At 43.2% G+C, this 18,427-nt stretch overlaps 2 protein-coding genes across 2 annotated transcripts in view; one reads left to right on the top strand and one right to left on the bottom strand.

The window, feature by feature from the left end:
- Positions 1 to 6,838, bottom strand: part of dph1 (diphthamide biosynthesis 1) — a 34,447-nt gene extending 27,609 nt beyond the window's left edge. The window contains exons 1-2 of the mRNA XM_037268642.1: positions 6,659 to 6,838; positions 5,777 to 5,926 (exon numbers count right to left, since the gene is read on the bottom strand). Coding sequence (XP_037124537.1) covers positions 5,777 to 5,926; positions 6,659 to 6,713 — 205 coding nt within the window. The 5' untranslated portion in view covers positions 6,714 to 6,838. The remainder of the gene's footprint in view (positions 1 to 5,776; positions 5,927 to 6,658) is intronic.
- Positions 6,839 to 7,093: 255 nt separating this feature from the next.
- The window catches only part of rtn4rl1b (reticulon 4 receptor-like 1b), a 68,732-nt gene continuing 57,398 nt past the window's right edge, over positions 7,094 to 18,427 (top strand). The window contains exon 1 of the mRNA XM_037268641.1: positions 7,094 to 7,617. Within this exon, the coding sequence (XP_037124536.1) occupies positions 7,605 to 7,617 (13 nt within the window). The 5' untranslated portion in view covers positions 7,094 to 7,604. The remainder of the gene's footprint in view (positions 7,618 to 18,427) is intronic.

Genomic DNA, 18,427 nt, shown 5'->3' with positions numbered 1-18,427 from the left:
CTGTGGACGAGAAAGAAGTTCACAAAGCAAGGAAAAGTAAATCCAAGATACTTACCAAGGGCGGCGCAATAACAACGGCTTTGAGGCGGAAAATCTTACAGCTCGCACGAGGACGGAGAATGACCAGCAAAGAAGGATCAGTACGGACAATGTCTTGTGCCTCGCACGCTTCGGTAAGGTCAAAGGCTTCCTCCACCGAGGCGGCGGCGGCCAAAGCTCGGGCGAAAGCAGAGGCAGCAAAAGCACGTCTGTCCTACGCTCGAAAAGAAATGTCGCTCAAGGTCGAAAAAGCGCAACTGGAGGCGAAGATGGATATGCTATCGTTGCAGCAGGAAGCAGCGGCGGCTCTGGCCGAAGCGGATGTCCTGGAAGCTGCCGTCGAAGGAAGTCTTCGGAGCAGTACCAATCTGAACCTGGAACGGCTATTTGAGCCTCCGGTCGACACTTTGGAGCGCACCAAAGAATACGTAGCCAAGCAGGTCGAAACGCCGCTCCGACAGACGACGATATGGAATGAGACGCAGCGTTACGAATCACCGGATGTCTACTCTGGTCAACACTCGCATCACCAGAACGGAAGCAAAACACCTTCGCGGTCACAAGACACTCCGGCCACCCGCCCGTATTCCAACAACATGCAAGACAGTCGTGAAGCTTACAGATCAAGCTCGAGTTCTTATCGTCTCCCGTCCAGCCAGACATCTCATCGGTCTCTCTGTGATCAAACCAAAATGGCCGACTTTGCGAGATATTTAGCCCGGCGTGAGCTGGTTTCGACGAGCTTGATCAAATTCGATGATCAGCCGTGCAGTTACAGGGCGTGGAAGCAGTCCTTTCTGAACGCAATCAAGGACCTTAACTTGACGCCGAGCGAGCAGATGGATCTGTTGGTGGCCTGGCTGGGGGAGGAGTCAGCGGAGCACGGCAAACGCATCAGGGCTGTCCACGTCAACTCGGCAGACAGAGGACTAAGAAGAATATGGGAAAGACTGGAAACGTGTTACGGCGCACCGGAAATGGTGGAGGACTCGTTGTTTGACCGAATCGCCAGCTTTCCCAAGATCTCCAACAGGGATTATTTAAAGCTCCATGAGCTGAGTGACTTTCTCATAGAACTGAAGGCAGCCAAAGCAGATGGAGACCTGCCTGGCCTTACATATTTGGACACAGCACGTGGACTACATTTATTAGTTCGAAAGTTACCGTTCAACCTGCAAGAAAAGTGGCTCACTGTCGGAACAAACTACAAACTCCAACACCGTGTATCCTTCCCCCCGTTTGATGTTTTTGTGGACTTTGTTGAAAAACAAGCGAGAATTCGAAATGACCCAGGCTTCAAATTCACAGCTCATCTTGACACCTCAAAAGCAGGCAAAACTCAACGAAAGCCGATTTTCTACGATGGTGTCTCGGTTCATAAAACTGACGTTCTATCTTCTCCTACTCCTGCCAAGCCACGCTTCGAGATTGACGATCCCGAGACACAATGTCCTATTCATAAAAAGCCTCACCCGCTCAAGAAATGCCGTAGCTTCCGTAAAAAGCCGCTGGAGCAACGCAAGACATTCCTAAAAGACAATGCGATGTGTTTGAAATGTACGTCTACCCAACACAATGCCAAGAACTGTAAATTCATCGCAAAGTGTGAGAGTGACAAACACATCTCTGCAATTCCTCCTGAACCAGCGCCGGGAATCCAAGAACCAAGTGCCCCTACGCAGGACGACGGGGAGAAAATCCCAGAACCTTGTGAGGAGGTTAGTACTCGTTGTACAGAAGTACGTGGAGATCACCAGAACTCCAGATCCTGCTCAAAAATCTGTCTGGTCAAAGTATATCCGAGTGGCCGTCCTGACAGAGCGTTGAAGATGTACGCAATCATAGACGAGCAGAGCAATAAGTCCCTCGCTTGCTCACAATTTTTTGAGGTCTTTAACATTCAAGGCCCTTCTGCTCCATACTCCCTCCAAACCTGCGCTGGAGTGACAAAAACTACCGGGAGATGTGTTTCAAATTACAAAATTGAATCGATGGATGGAAAGGTGCGCCTCTCGTTACCAACCCTACTGGAATGCGACGGTATCCCGAACAAGAGGTCCGAAATTCCGACACCAAACGCCGCAGCTGATCATGCACACCTTCAATCGGTTGCTAACTTGATCCCAGAGTTGGATCCAAACGCGTCCATCATGCTCCTTCTCGGGCGAGACATCATCTCAGTCCACAAAGTACGTGAGCAGGTGGATGGTCCGCGGGATGCTCCCTATGCTCAGAAACTCGACCTGGGATGGGTCATTGTCGGAAATTTGCATCTTGGAAGTGATCGCAAGCCTGAACAAAAGCGAACGAGAGTCTTCAAGCCCCGCTCAAATTTCTTTCATCTAAAGGAGACATATAACCAGTTCCTTGCTCCTTATCGCCCAAATGGAACCTCCTCAAAGGGATACAGAATGAAAGGCGATGATATCGGAGCTGCAGTGCTTCAGGAGACCAGAGATGAAAACAGTCCATCAATTGGTAACATCCCATTCCTCCAAATCGCAGAGAGAAATTTCAAAAAGAACAACATCTGGCTGAAGTTCCCTGACAACAAAGTCCAGGCCTTGGGTGTTTTTTGCTCTCTGAGATGCAATTTTGAGAGAAAGCTAGTAATGAGACAAACAATTCTTAGCTTAACGCCCAAAAAAATTCAAAGTAAACAAGCTGAACTAGTCACATTGAATGAAGAAAGGTGCTACTCTGATCCAAGGAACATCTGTATGCCGTTTTACTACAGCATCCAGCACCATTCCGTGTCACCTGATGCTGTCTTATTGACAGGAACTTGCCTCAACAACAACCGTGTTGAGCTTTTTCTCACACTTCAAAAGGAAGCTGTCGCCATGACAGCAGACATACGTCGATGTTTCCAGGACGATAACCCATCTGAAGACATACACAGAAAGCGGGTGTCCATGTCTTTGGGAACTGGTCTGAGAAGTACCAAAAGAGAAGTTTGAACGCATTCCCACCTCAGGACCGTGCAATCTCAACGCCTTTCATTAATGATGGGTCACGAATCGGAGAAGCTGAACCCCGTTCAGAAGATAAAGCTCTCATCATTTTTGGCAAGCACCATGTTTCTACACTTCTGATCAAGCACTACCATCAGGAAACATAATATCAGTCCTGAAGGTGCGTTACAAGATGCTGGCTTATGGAATTTTAATGGTACAACACGAGTGAGCAGGGAGATTGATGGATGTGTCACATGGTGCGGATTCCAGTTTCATCAACACATCAGCAATTCCTAGCTATCCGGGGCCAAGTGAAACTGATCCATTCTGATGGAGGAACCAACTTGTTCAAGATTGAAGATCGACAACACAAACGTGGAAAAGTTCCTGTCTGGTAAAGCTTGCAGATTTTCAATTTGAAGTTAATTCATATGAGCGGGCCGTGGAACCAGGATGGATCCTCAAACTGACTCTTTAGAGACTCTCCAGTTTTCAAGGTGAAGATCCAAGTGTCGAAAAAGGGACAGGAACACAATGTTCCTGTGGCCAGTCAAAAACAATTCTACTTATTGGGCCAGAGAAGCCATAGTATTATTTTGGACATTTACGTAGAGGTAAACTTCTCTCGAAGTTGTCCTGTTGTCACCTAGTTGCATCTTATGCTCTACAGAGGAACCTTGAAAGTTATCAGCCTGAAATGCAGGTCTTAAAATAATGGAAAAACATGAGTGAGGTGTGCATGTTGTCGACTTGGGAAAGTAAGCTAGCACGGATTAGCATGTCCATGAAAATATGAAGAAGTTGCTGTGAGAAGTTAAGTTGGTTTGTGATTAAAGTGATTTGAGTTATGGCTGTGATCACGATGATTAACCTCTTAAGTCAAGGTACCGCTGTATATAGTTCTGCTTTTCAATAGTATTTCCAAAGGCGAGGCATAAAAAGATGTTTCTATCACCTCAGCTCGGTAAATCTATCCGCGGGAACGCGAGCCCCTGCAGTGCGCCAATTTTCTCACATAGCAAAGTTTGAACGTTTTCCAAAGATCTAGCAGAGGCAGCAGTAAATAATAAAAGAACGAGACGGAGCGATAGATGGTGCGACGTATAGAACCGAGCCCAAAGCAGCGTCGGAAAGGTTTAGAGGTCACAGGCAGACAGTGAGAGACAGGTCATTACAGGAGAAAGGGCGGTTTTATTAGCCGAGAAAGGTTTTCATAACACGCCCTCGCCGCAGCTGACAGAGGTGAGGAGCCGTCACTCTGCTGCCTCCGACAAAAGGGTGAAGAGGATGCTGCGGGAAGCGCCTTTCATTTAGGAAAGAAAAGACGAAATAAAAAAAATATGAAAAAAATATTTTAAAAAAAAAGGCTTGATTTTGTCATTTTTCCAGCACACGTGACGAAAAGAAAAATCACACAGAACGAAGAGTGCGCGCAAATGTCAATCTCGACTCAAAACGTGTTTATTTATTAAGTTGGAAAATCTTCCAAAAATATGGGAAAAACAGCTTAAGGTGTATTTCAAAATATTTTGAGATGAAAACAATCTCAGCACTATTCTTTGCCACCATGCTTTGCCCGATAGTTTAGAAAGTAAATTTATCACAGAAAGTAAAATGGGAAGGCGGTAAAAAAAAAAAAGAAAATGACATGGTACGACTTATTTTTTTGTTGCCATGGGAATGATTTAAGAGCGAGCTTCTCATTTGGCTGCCGGAGTCGTGCGAGGACCTTGGAAAACAGAGCAAGTCCCAAAGCGGTGCACGAGTCTCCCCGGGAAACACGGCGGCGAGCTTTCAAGGATGCCGAGACACTTCAGGGCCGCTGCTTGCCGTCTTTGGGGCCGCATCCACAACTTGATTAGCTCTTTGCTTTTTCTGCGCCTGCCTGATTTGGTAGTCGTATTTTTTTTTACGGCTGTCCGACCGATGGAAAAGATGTTTAAAGCGCAATTTTGTTCACTCGACACTGAAACCACATATTGTCAGAAAACACGCAAATGTTCATAATGTTAAATACGAATAAAGTTGTGACCTGCAAGCTACCCCAAATCCTGCCTGATATGAAATGGAAATGTTAGATGATTCCTTCGAAAGAAAAGAACCATTTTATGGTACAGTCTGTGCCTTTAAAATATGCGCAGATGCAAATAGTGATATTACAGGGACCCTGTGGCAAAAAAAAAATCTCTATCATAAACATTTTGATTTTTAAGTCCTCCATTAAAGCAAACTTATCTTTTGTGTTTTATCAAAATAAGACATTTGCATTTTACAATGGGAAACACTAAGCAACATTTTTTTCCAAGCTTCTGATGTGAACAAAAGAAAGTAATTTCAATTTATTTTAATATCATGTGACTGCTTTTGCTGATTTATACGCATAGCCAAAATAAAAATTGCTTTTCGCCACTTGAAAAGAAGCGTCTGATTTTCTTTTTGTGTGTGTGTCAATGCCAAGGCTGCCAGAGGAACAGATGGACGTAAAGAGGAACAGGAGGAGGCAGAGGTGATACGTCGTCTTACTTCAGAGAAAACATGAAGTTTGAGTGAAAGAAAAAAAAAAAACAGACACAGCAAAAACAGTCCTCTGAGAGCTACTGCATTTGCCATCTGCTCCATTCCAGCTTCCTCACACATCCTCAAAACAGGCACATTGAAAACATCAAATAAGGTCATGTCAAATATTTTCTCATATTTACAAAATCAGCAAAAATGTACTGTACCAGCTTGTGATTAATCCCATTAAAACAAGCTTATAAAAGATACTTTGCCAAGCTCACCTCTTGTCGCCTTGGCTTGTCTCACTCGCCATACAGTCTTGGGGATTTCAAAGTTGTAGTTTGCAGGTAAGGCTTTCATTGCTTCCCGCAACTCGGGATCCTGCAGAATTTCATCCGGAATCTGATTGGCCACCCGCCGAGGTCTTTGGACTAAATAAAAAAGTTTCAGAATGTATGAGAATACAGACCCCAAGTCACTAATAAAAATTTTCCGAAAAGAGTGTTCATTAGTTTCAGCTGATTATCTGTACAGTAAAAGTTCAGGAATGATTATTGCTGGTTCTGATAAGCCCACTGTTGCCGTTTCATTAGGATAAAATGCTGTGTTCTTTCCATCTGTTCACTGAATAGTTATTGTTAATTGCCTGCGTTTTTAATTGACTTCTGAGAGATGAGCAGCACAATGCCTGAATCATTAAATAGCTCAGTCAAGTTATAAAAAAAAAAAAAAAAAGGTAATATTAGTGTGCAGCTTCAGCTGCATCAACAGATTGTGGAAAATCAAGTGACATAAACTCGTTTACGAAAACAAATAAATATCGGGATTTTCGACATGTTTTGAAACCAGAGTGCGACGTTTAGGTACCCTCGTAAATCTGGGTGACTTTTTTTACGGTATTACAAAAGCTATTTTTGAGCGATTAACACTGGAAGACAGTCGACGTTCATAAGCGTCTCTAACGCTAAAGTTTTTAATTTTACAGCAACGGTTATTCACCATAACGGATATTGATTTTATACATGTTAAAGCAGGACAGATGTTTACAAAACGTTACGTCATGTGTCGCTTTGACGTAAACTCCGTCGTCTACTTCGGAGACACTTTTAACTACCCCAATCATTCGCATTAATAATATCCAAAGAAAAAAAAAAAGTAATTACCTGCTGTAGGCTTTTTGATAGGAACAAGCTGCCCGTCACACGAGGGCGCCGCCATGTTTTAGCAGCGCTCAAAACACAAAACACTAGCCAGGCCAAAGCAGTCGATAACCGAGCATCGCATCGGACTGAATCGAGCACCGATAGACAATTTACGGATAGAATAATCGACGGTTAACTAATTTAACATTACAGTATTAATGCAGCTGAAATTATATAAAATATCAAACATGTATTAATTTTAATAACCATTCCGATCTAAATCTGACGATTAAATTGCGTGATGATATAGTTTTCTTATTTCCAGGACGCCTGAGTATCTTGTCGCTCTGCTCTGCTGAAGTTTAAATATAGTTTTGCGCCACGCATGATTGGTTTCCCCGCTGGTATTTGTCTGGCTCTCCAGTGAGAGAGGCTGCGCCCGGAGGAGGGAGGAGGAGAGGGGAGGAGAAGAAGGAGGAGGGTGAGGCGGCACAACATCACTTTCTCCCTCTTTGAGCGCAACGGAGTGCTGCACGGATGCAACGCACCGACTTCGGCACACACACGTTTGTTATCAGAATGCTTTTAAAAAATGCTATTTTTAAGGATCCATGAATGGAATTGGCTGCTTTTATTCTAATAATTATTTAATTTTGGGAGAGATCCAGCTGGAAGGACTTTGACTGGTCGGAAAGGAGGATTGTTTTTTTTTTTTTATTATAGGGGAGAAGCATTCAGTCATCAAACCTCTTCACTGGACTTTCCGACTGACGGAATTGCTGCGCGTGGGTCCGTTTCGGGGATCATCGCCCCCCGATGTTGAACACTGTGGAGAATAAAATTACACCTGCATAACGGGAGTGACATTTAAGTGACACATCAAAATCGGATCAACTTCCGAAAGTCTGGAATATTTGGATCGATGATTTCCAGAGGACAGTGGAGCAAATTCACTTAGGTCGGCAACATGTTCAAAAGGGGTGAGTGACACTGAACTTTTAATGTGCTTTTTTTTATTTATTATTATTTCCTGACGCACACGTGCAAACGTGGTGTGGGTGCGTGTTCATTCTCCTTTCCTGCCTGCCAGCTAAGATCGAGTGCAATTTTTTTGCGCGTGGTGTGTGTATGCACGACAATGTGCTTGTTATAACCCATGCAGCTGATGCCGCACTGCAGTTTATATGACTTGTGCCCCGGTCACAAAGCTGAAGAATTGTTATGCGATTATTATTGTTGGACTTGGTGGTCCACAAGGTCATTCACCCCCCGGCCACACACACCAAATGATAATCCAAGACCTTTTTTCACCTCATATGCAACCAAGCCCTACCCTGAGAATACTTTAACATCAAGTTAGGGAAGGGAGAGAAAAAAAAAACCGTGATTTTTTTTATTATTTATTTAAAAACAAGGGCTTGTCTGCAGAAGATGGATGGCATCAGCAAGACATTAATACTCATAGGTCCTCTCATCTATCGATCAGTGACTGCAATCCCTGCTGCTGCTGAACAATTATTATGAGGGAGTAAAATCAAACTAGACCCCCCCCATCCCACCCCAAGGAGGCTTTGATGAGGTCCCCCGCCACCCACTTGAGGAACCCTTCCTTGCACAAGTAGAGGCCACCACTAGGTGCGCTGTTTTAACGATCAAAATATTCCAACATAAAGTTGTAAATACGATACATATGCAGTGATTAGCAATCACATTAATTATTCAGAATTTATTGATGTCATGTTAAATAGATTCCACTTAGGATTTTTAGATGTTTTTTTTCTGTTTGTTGGAATTTTAATAAGTAGCAGAAAGCCAGATACTGATTACAAAACAAAACCACATGGAAATCCTTGTTTGTGACCTTGTGTAGTTTTAAGACAAAAAGCAGCAAACTCACTTCTTATTTTTAAATCATCAACACAATTGGCGGCAAGTTTGTAAAAAAAATAAAATAAAAGAAGTCAGTTCACGTTAGACGATCATGGCGTGGAATGGACTATCAATAGCCCCGTCGCGGCTTAAGCCAGAGGGCGGCCATTTTACGTTGCCACAGTTACCCACAACATCTGTTATTTTTCCGCTGTTTGCATTTTACGCTGGGATTTTTGTCTGGAATAATGAGAGCCTCACAAACGTAGGTAAAAACATTCAGAAGCATTTCAATTAGCATCAATTCAATTAAGTCCCTCTAGTGGTACTTCAAATAATCCCTGTCCAAGAACAGTTCTGTTGTTTTTAACTTTATAGTCAAATCTTCCCATATTCAGGCCCAGTGTTACTGCTCAAACTACGCATCATGATTGTGTTATTTTCACCAACACATAGACCTACTACGCGACTGTCCATCAATATCGTGGTGGTACTTGGAGTTTCACCAGTCATAAAAATGACAACCAGCTTGCCATGTCGGGTGAATTATGCAAAGGAGAGTCTGAGGAATCATTATAAATGCTCATTGTAGCATTGCCACAACAACACATCTACCGGTGGCCTTGTACACACAGCGCCGTCTCTTCTCTGCGCCGCGGGTCATGCTGGCACTGCAACACTGTATGGATAGATACCACCGCTCACTGCTTTTAGTCTGCTTTGTCAGACCCAATCTGTTTTGGATGCGCGTGTGTGTACTGAGCCTCAGGGGCAGCGAGAGAAACAGCCTGTTTTCCTTTGCCATCACATCGATTATTGCTGTTCCAAGAGTCGAGATGAAACACACCGCGGTGATGAGTGCTTATAGCTGGAACAGCTTGGGGGCGGGGGAGGGAGGGAAGGGGGGGGGTTGTCGAAAAACTGCCTTCTGACAGCTTAGTGCAAGAAGTGATGCCGTATCGTTTAAAAGGAGTCGTCGCATGGTTCACGATTGTCTGCTGCGACCGATGTGAGTCACCGTGCATATTTATGAACGTGCTTTTTTTGGAGTTGGACGTGTGTGGACGTGCGAGCATGCGTGTCCTGTTTTGGTGTGTCATGCTAATGGACGTGCTGGTAGAAAGCTATTATTGGGTCTTCTGATATTTGATTGGCTAGAGTTGGATCCAGGGGTGGGGGCGAAAGAATCTCAAAGTTTCTGTATGCAAATGAGCCATCTTGGGATGAAAGATGAATCGAATTTGAATCGACATGCAATTTTCAAAGACATTTTTTGTTTTATAAATGATATGGGGAGGATTGCAATTTTCACAATCATTCAGCTCCACCATCCCGTGCTATAGCAGGACGTGGGAGGGCGGGGAAAAAATCCCATTGAATTCAAGACAAATTTATTTGAGGTAGAAATTTCCCCAGTCTGCCAAAAAATGCAAGCGTACTTGCGGCATGTCTTGAGTTGGCGGGGAGGCAGAGATGTGTCAGCTTTGGCAGGAACATCGAACAAGTTCTCTGGTGAATTTGAATGACTTTGCACCTAGAATAACACATTGTAGGGAGTCTGGTTAATGCATGAGGGCCCAGCACTGGCTGTGACACATCCGGCATTCACAAACACATACATTGGAAAGAAGGAGGGAAAGGAGAAAAAAAAAATGTCTTCGATGATTCATACACGGCGGTGCTCAGCGTGACTTTTCACGGTGGCTGCTTGTGGCTAATTATTACGCTAACGAAGTGGGAAAAGTAGATTTGGCATTCACATGACGTCTGACTGCCCACTGGTTTGTTCAGTTGAGACGGAGGTGGATTGTTGCGGCGACAAGCTGAGCTCCCATGTACTCATGACACGACTGTTATGTATAATTTGATTGTTTCCCCAGGAAACGAATGAAAATGGAAAGAATCAGTGCGTGCCACAATAATTGTGTCTTTAAACGTCAAACAATTTTTTTTCCCGGGCTGCATTGTAGTCATAGTTTCCTTTGGAGGGCCATTATAACCGTCAACAAAGTGATGAATAACTAAGTTTGAAACCGGAGACTAGTAAAAACTGTTCAAATATTTTTAAAAGATCAAAAAAATTGCTAGCAATATCTGTATTTTTTTTAAAAGTGAAGACAATTTGTAACTTTAGTATCGACAGATGAAGTTGATGCTCAATTCGTCTTCTTCGGGGGCCATATAAAATAATGTGGCGGGCCGGATCTGGCCCCCGGGCCTTGACACCTATAACAAGGTTGCAAGCATGCGAGCGATTCTTTTCACAACCGCACATATTTCTCAAGAAAGCGTCAGTCCGTAAAGACGGCACATGCTACCATCTGACAGCAGCGGAAAAAAAAAATACAAGAGGTCCACCGTATGTACAGGACCACGGCATGTAATTCCAGCGACATGTTCTGGAGGATTAATCGAGGCCGGATCAGTGAGGACCTTCCAATGTCAAGTTTATCTCATCTTTAACATCATCTTCTGAGCTGCTTATCCGACACCCTCTTAGTCCTCCATCCTTCAGAGCGCAGCTATGACCCGCGGACGTCAAGTGTTTACGATAACACGTTAAAAAACGGCCGCCGTAACAGCCGCAAATCTACGCTCATTAGCAAAGGACAAACAGCCGCTTTACCGGAGATACCGAGCCCCCGGGAGCGGGCGAGTGATTAAGTACGATGACATGAATTTGCACGAAAGCAATAAATGCCCGTCTGTCACTTAACTACGTCGCAACATCTCGAGGTGGCGTCCAAACCCGGCGAGCCTTAATTCTATTTCAAGAGAATAGCTTGTCTAATCCTCTCAGTGTCACTCGGTGTCAAGTCGCCATTGTCGGACTCGCGTTTCGGACCGCTGACGGGAGGGCTCGGATAATGTAGAGAGCTGAGCAAAAAAAATAAAAAATATCAACCCCCCAAAAGCAATCTCCTAAAGCTGTCGATAAGCCGGTTGAAAAATGAGAAGCGAATCAGGACCCGAGTGGGCTTTGCCTTTCCTGCCTTGTTACAGAATGTGTTCATTTATAAAGATTAAGCCAATCAAAACGACCGAGGTAAAAAAAAAAGTTGACTACTGGAGGGAATACTTCCGTTCTATAACAACAAAGCAATGAAAAAGTAGAAGCAAATTGATGAATTGGTAGTCTGAAGATCTCACCTGGAGCACATGGTGTCAACAGTAATTTACTGAAGAGCATCACCAATAATTGGATGTCTGACATTTACTTATGCCGGGGAAAAAAAAAAAATCATTGCTATGGCTTTCACATAATGCGCTGCTGGGCACCGATGTGCATCTCAAGCATCACATTTGCACAAGGAGCCATCCACAAAAGAAAAGCATATTTAAGTTGAAGCAAAATGTAGTCAGTCATGCGGGTCCATCTCGGAGTTGTTTGGATCGGCAATTTTTCCGTAGCGAAATAATGGAAGTAGAAATGGTCATGTAAGTATATGAATATGCAAATTTGTTCAAACAAATGCTGTGCTCATAGCCCCGCCCCCTTCTCATTCAAAAATTTAGCCTGTGTTGTTAGTGGAAGTTACATGCATGTTTTTTTTTAAATTAAATAACGTGTAAATTATTAATTGCTATTAGTAATGTTTTATTATGTAATGAGTTACAAAGAATATTTAACTTTGATGACATCAGAGTTTCCGGCACCAGTATCGGTACTAAAAAAAAAAGTTCCGATACAACGACACTGATACCACTTTACTTAGAAACCAGATGCTTTAAGAACATATCAATAAATGTGATTAATAATATTTTCTAGGGGTCATGTTTTTGCTTTTCGGCATTTTCCCCTGCGAATATTTGCAATCGACTGTATCCGCCATTATTGCGTAAATCAGATGCAAGGCCAGTCTTTAGCTGAGGATAATGAGGTGAAAGCAATAAACAACCTATGAGCCCTTTTGTTTTTTTAATCATTATTAATAATGAATTTCTAATGATGTGGTAAATAGGACTTTAAAGGTCAATGTGACTTGCGTAGATGGCAAGGAAGCAAGGAGGAGGCATGGAGGAGTCGGGAGTTCTCCCAGGTGTTCTCCTGTTACTGTGACAGCCGCCCTCCTGCTCCCGCCACCCCTTCTCCTTCCCGAAGCTTCGGGGACTTTTGTCTTCTGTGTGCTGAGCAAAGCAATTCTGCATCAGCACCTGGACGTCTGCCCTTGTGCCATTGAACCGTAGCGTGTCCTCAAGGCCAAGCGGTGACAGAAGGGAACAAGCGGCACGGGTATCCACCATTTGTTTTCGGGGAAACATCCACCACCCCGATTGCGCTTGTTTATCTTGCATCCCATTAATCCCGCACTCCATCCACGTCCGAGTCGGCATTCCGACGCCGGCTAATTCGTTCCCGAGAGTACATGCGGATTTAGGGAGGGCTCAGAAATGAACGATTTCGACGGGCGGGAAATTCCAACGCGGGGTTGAAGATGCGATGAAGCAAACAACAAGTAGGGTTCATCTCGGAGGTTGATCTCACTTCACGCCAAATTATCTCAAGTATGTGTGAAATACACTCCGAGGACTGTGGCTCAGAGATGATTTGAAACATAATTACAACTTCAGTGTGTGTACATGCGATGATGACTCTCCGCTAATGACCCAGACTACTCCGCCAGTTTGATTGTTGGATCTTAGTTTTGACCTGTTTCGAAATTCAGGGGAGAACTCATCAAATCAGAGTCGTCACATAAATGAAAATGATTTACTCGTTCGCTGCCATTGACGACGATAGACGTCAATTTGTACCTAAGCTGATTGTGAATGATTGAATATTAACGATAATCAATGAATTAAATAGTGTTCAATTCCCTTTCCCACCACAGCTCCATCTACTGGCTCCCAATGTCAACTTCCAAAAGTCATTCCTCAACGGCTACTTTTTGATCCCATGCTAACCAAACGTCAGTCAAAAGCCACCGGCCTTTCACAGGCGGCGTAGGTAATCATCACCTCGCAGCTATACGAGGTCTCCTCTCACTGAGAGTTGGCCCTCCCCGCTCACACTTTAATGAGCCAGCCTGCTGTCAGCGTGTCACCTGAGCTCCGAGCATCTGTCGCCTTGCCGCCATTCGTGTGTCTGCCGTCGTTCGTGTCGAGCTTTAGCGCCAATCGCTTTCACGGTAATTGCTTAACCTGCGAGTTAAAAGTCCTGCACCGGGGATGTGAATATATGCCGACTTGAGATAATGTATGTTTTAGACCTGTTGAGCAACATCACCTGCACGTGACATCTAGCTCACCTCTAGTTCGCCCCCTGGTGGTTGGCTGACTTGTGATTTCTTCGATTAGAATCCTCCAAGACTCTTTCCCCAGTCACATAGTTCTCAGATCCAAATCCCTCTTAATTGTCTTAGAAGACTCTTAAAGCCACTTATTTACAGCAGCAGAAGCATGTTTTGACCTTATTACGCTTTGCGTGAGGACGCGGATAAGTGGAATTAGCTGTTTTCATCTCACGTCATTTTCACTCGGCGCAAAGGCCACCTTTGTGAAATTGGATTTTTGGCATACATCAGATTTACACCTCTCGTGCACTTGTCTGGACTTACGTCCTTGATCACGACTCAAGTCCTACCCAAGTGCAAGGTGTCGTTTGGAGCGCACGATAATTGATCAACAACATGGTGGCCTGACCGCTGTAACAAGATGTCCTCCGAGGGAAGAACGTAAAAAGCTCCATGGCTGACTTCCTGAGGTCCTCTTCTCACGCCGGAGAAGACCACATAGTGAGGAACGAGCGAAGCTGGCAGCTGCTTGTTTTACATTCCGTCCACCTTCACCCTGCAGGGATTCGCTCTTGCATCCCAATGACAGGCTTCTCCTCCCACCTTGCTCAGCAGCTTAAATCCACGCTCGGAAAGTCCTTTGAAAAGTGCGGATGAAGCTCTAAGAGGTCAAACACACATTTGTTTGACTTTCCAATCGGTCTTTCACAAAAATTTTTTGTTTCGCACTGAAACAGAAACTTTATTCTGTTATATTTCTCCTCGTCAGTGTGGGAAAACTCGCGTTGTCAAGTCTCCTCCCTTCATTGTTCCGATTTGAATAGCGAGCAAAAGGGGAAAGCTCAGAGCTGTTTTTATTCCAAAAAGAGATTTCCATCTGCTTTGCTTTGGCGAGGAACCTTCAAGAGAAAGCCGCTTCTTGCCTCGCCCGCAGTATGAGAGAGAGGGTGGGGGGTATAAAAAAGAGCAGAGTGAATAGATAAGCGCTAACGTGCAGTCTAGCTGCTCCTCTTCAAGGCCTTGCCTAGTGCAGTTCAATTCTCACAGGAAGGCGGACAGAAGGACTGCCCAATCAATGCCATATCAATACTTTTTTCCCTTCCCCAGAAGAACCACCAGTCACTTTGCCCTTAGCGATATCGCTAATGAAGCCGCTAACCCCACATCGTCGCGTCGCTCCATGTTTTGCTCGGAATCGAAAACGAATCGAAAGGGTAAATAGCAGATCGCGAAACAATTGGATTTTGAGAAATTTTAAATTGATTTATTAAACAAAAATTTGAAACTGTTGCCATTTTTCTTAGATTATTTTTTTTTAGACATTTTAAATTTATTTATTTATTGCGAGAGAGAGAGAGCGAGAGAGAGGGCGAGAGAGAGAGAGAGTCCAAGGACACAATATGTCAGGGCTCTAATGGAAGTAATGGAAGAAAGATGTTTATTTTGGTCTTGCTTTTTGCGTTGGTGTCACACCCGCTCTTGCCACCTCTAGATGAAGAGGTTGCAGATGACAGTCAACGTGCATGGTCTCCTCTGGATGGAGATTGACAGGCAGAGCCCAGCCCACTCACACTTATCTCCAGAATATTTTGTTTGTGGAGGTAATTGACAGAGAAAAGGAAGCATATAAGATGATGGCAAAATATATCATTAGAATGTCATTAAAAATATATATTTATATATTATATATATATTTAATATTATATATTAATATATATAATATATATTATATATATACATATGTAAATATATATATTTCTTCATGTGACATTTGTGTTATTTTGTGTGTGCTAAAAAAAATATATATATATATATATAAAAATATATATATTTCTTCATGTGACATTTGTGTTATTTTGTGTGTGCTAAATAAAAAAAATAAAAAATAACAATATATATATATATATATATATATATATATATATATATATATATATATATATATACACACTTTTTTTTTTAAGTACCCTTTTAAGTTGATAGGATTTCCATTAAAGGTAGCCAGAGGTTCATATGTGGTCAATAGATTTTCTGACTTCATTAAGAGAGTGTGTATGGGGTGTAAGAATGGGAATCGAATGGTGACGGGGGCTAAAGTGGGCGATAATGACACGTGTTATTGACCTGAGAAGCCCGACACAATCTACTTCTACAACTTTGAAGGTGCTGATGAGTCAGAAAGAAAACTTTAAAAGAGTTGTCTCAGTTTATAGTCGGCCACAAAGCATCTGGCATCGTCAATTGGGGCTACTTGAAGGCATTTAGGACTGGAGTTATATTTCCTCCTCTCCTCGGTGTGGTCAGAATTTCTGCATGAGCTGCAGCTATTTGATGCTCTTTTGATGGAGTCCAGTCAAAGAGAAGACCAATAATCAAGTTCTCCTGGTCTGCTTGGACGAAGGAAACGAGCTCCAATAACGAAACGACTCATTAGTTTACGAACGCTTTACATCCTGGGTATTGGTAAGTTGTCCTTGAGCAAGGCTTTTGTGTTGTGAATGTCTTATTATGGAGAACAAAAGTATACGTGGTGGGGAGGGCTGTTTTGCTCGGTCCCCTGATATTCCGTCTTTGTGACAAACAGAACAATGCTTGGAGTGTTTTCAATGCCGCAACAATATTGCTTTCAAGGAACTGGAGAATCTTCTGGTTGGCAAATTACAGGAATAAGTAAAAGTGTACGGTATGTACAAATAAGGTGCCAACACTCACATTCCATACAGACATTGAAGCGGGTTCTGATAATATTATGGCGCTAATGGAAACGTTTCTTGTCGCTGTGTGGGAGCACTTAGCGTTGTCTGGCCGCGGATGCACAAAGATGCAGGCTATTGTTATTTTGCATATGCGAATGCGACAGCCTCGATGTTCCCGCTGCCTCCCACCTAGCAGGTGTGTGCCGGACTTCCTCTACCTCTCATCCTCTCGACCTGACCCTCTCGTCCCACTCAAGTGAGTATGACGGGAACAAAATAAAATACGGTACATGGAACAGGCTGCTTCTCTTCAATCTCTCGCTAGATGTTCTCCTGTTTCCCGACCAGAGTTATATTAAAGGAGACATACTGTATTTATTTACTTGAGATACAAGTGACACGATTTATTGTTTTGCTTTGACTTGGGAGCATAGACTTGAGATACAAGCGCTCTTTGGTGGTAGTAAACTTAACAATCAGCAGTAATAGTGAATAATAATTCAACAAAAAGGCTTAATTGTGTTAAAAGTCACTCCCAAACTAAACATAAAACAAAGTCACAGCTTTGCTAATGCTAACAAGCGACATCATTGACATGCTAACAGCTAGCATCGTAAGTTGCGGTTTTAGAAGCAAAGAATATTTCAAGCTAGTTGAGGCTAGTGCCTTGCTAGTCGCGACAACTTCGTGCACTCCATTTAACCTTCATCCAGTCCTCACGAAATCTCAGGATTAGTAAGAGTGACAACCTTTACTCTGTTAATAAATTGAGTTTCCAAATTTGGTCCTGACTCAGAGTTTCCAATTTGCCTTAATGAACCCGCAGAACCTTTCCATTGCGGTTTCTCCTAATTAGCCACCATTGACGACGAGCTGTCAATCATCAATTTGGCATCAGTGTATTAAATCTGGATCACAGTTCAATTCATTTTTCCTCTCAGTATCACTGCTGCGGGTATAGGTAAACTTTGGCATGTGATTAAAAGTTGGGCTCAACCAATTAATCAGGTATTTGGAAAGCATTTAATAATTCTGCCGGTAATTGATATTTTTATTATTGTATGCGTAAAGGGACTAAATGAGAAGTTATCGTATTTTCATCGTACATATATATTTATATAGAATCAACCGATTAATTACAGGCATAGTCCTAAAAAGAAATATTCGTATCGTCAGGCGCTAATTAATAGCACTAGTGTGCTTGTCGTATGCGCAAAGGTCTGAATTTTCCATTTACGTGTGCTCCATAAAGGCTGCGGAGGCGCCACAGGTCAGCGTGTCGGGTGCCCGCTGCGTTGTAAACATTTGCAAAGGGGCTCCGGTTTATCTCCGGGCACGAGAATAAACAGCATTTTGTGGGAAACAGATAAACAGTAGGCCGTTACTCTCCGTTAGCGTAAACAGCGGTTCGTAAGGGAAAAATGTTACAGCAACCGAAAGGGATCATCAAGCAATTAGTCGTCTCGACGCTAATGCTATTAGCAACAAAACATCGTAGATTTGAGGATGATGCACGCATTAGTCACGCGGAACACACACGAGATAAGAAAAATGGGATGTCAAGTAGTGTACTAACGACACAAAGATCTCACCTCGGCAGCTTCCGCTCTTCCAAGCCTCCCTGGCAGACACTCAATCGCAAATAATGAATAATTAATGTTAATTGGAAGCGTTGGCAAGAGTTGAGAAATTGCAAGGACTTGTGCTAATTGGCAATTTTTTTTTTCCTTTTGGGGGGGTGAGGTTGTTATTTTCCTCACTTCTGCTCATACCTTCTTGCCTGTGGTAAGAACTGAAAATTAGCGCGGCATAATGAGACGTGTTTTAGGTCAGAATTGGGAGGAAGCGGAGCAACCGAGTTAATAGACTTGCGAGCCGATAAAAATTGATTCATTTGTTGAGATTTACTTGAAGGCTTTCGTTAGCTGTGTTAAATTGCTCGTGATGTAAGACGTCCGACATTTGTCGGTTCAAAGCGGCAAATTGTGATG

This window comes from Syngnathus acus, chromosome 13 (assembly GCF_901709675.1).
Source record: "Syngnathus acus chromosome 13, fSynAcu1.2, whole genome shotgun sequence".
In the NCBI taxonomy this organism is placed as follows: domain Eukaryota; kingdom Metazoa; phylum Chordata; class Actinopteri; order Syngnathiformes; family Syngnathidae; genus Syngnathus; species Syngnathus acus.
The sequence above is the reverse complement of the archived record's forward strand: the minus strand, read 5'-3'. Positions and strand labels throughout refer to the sequence as shown.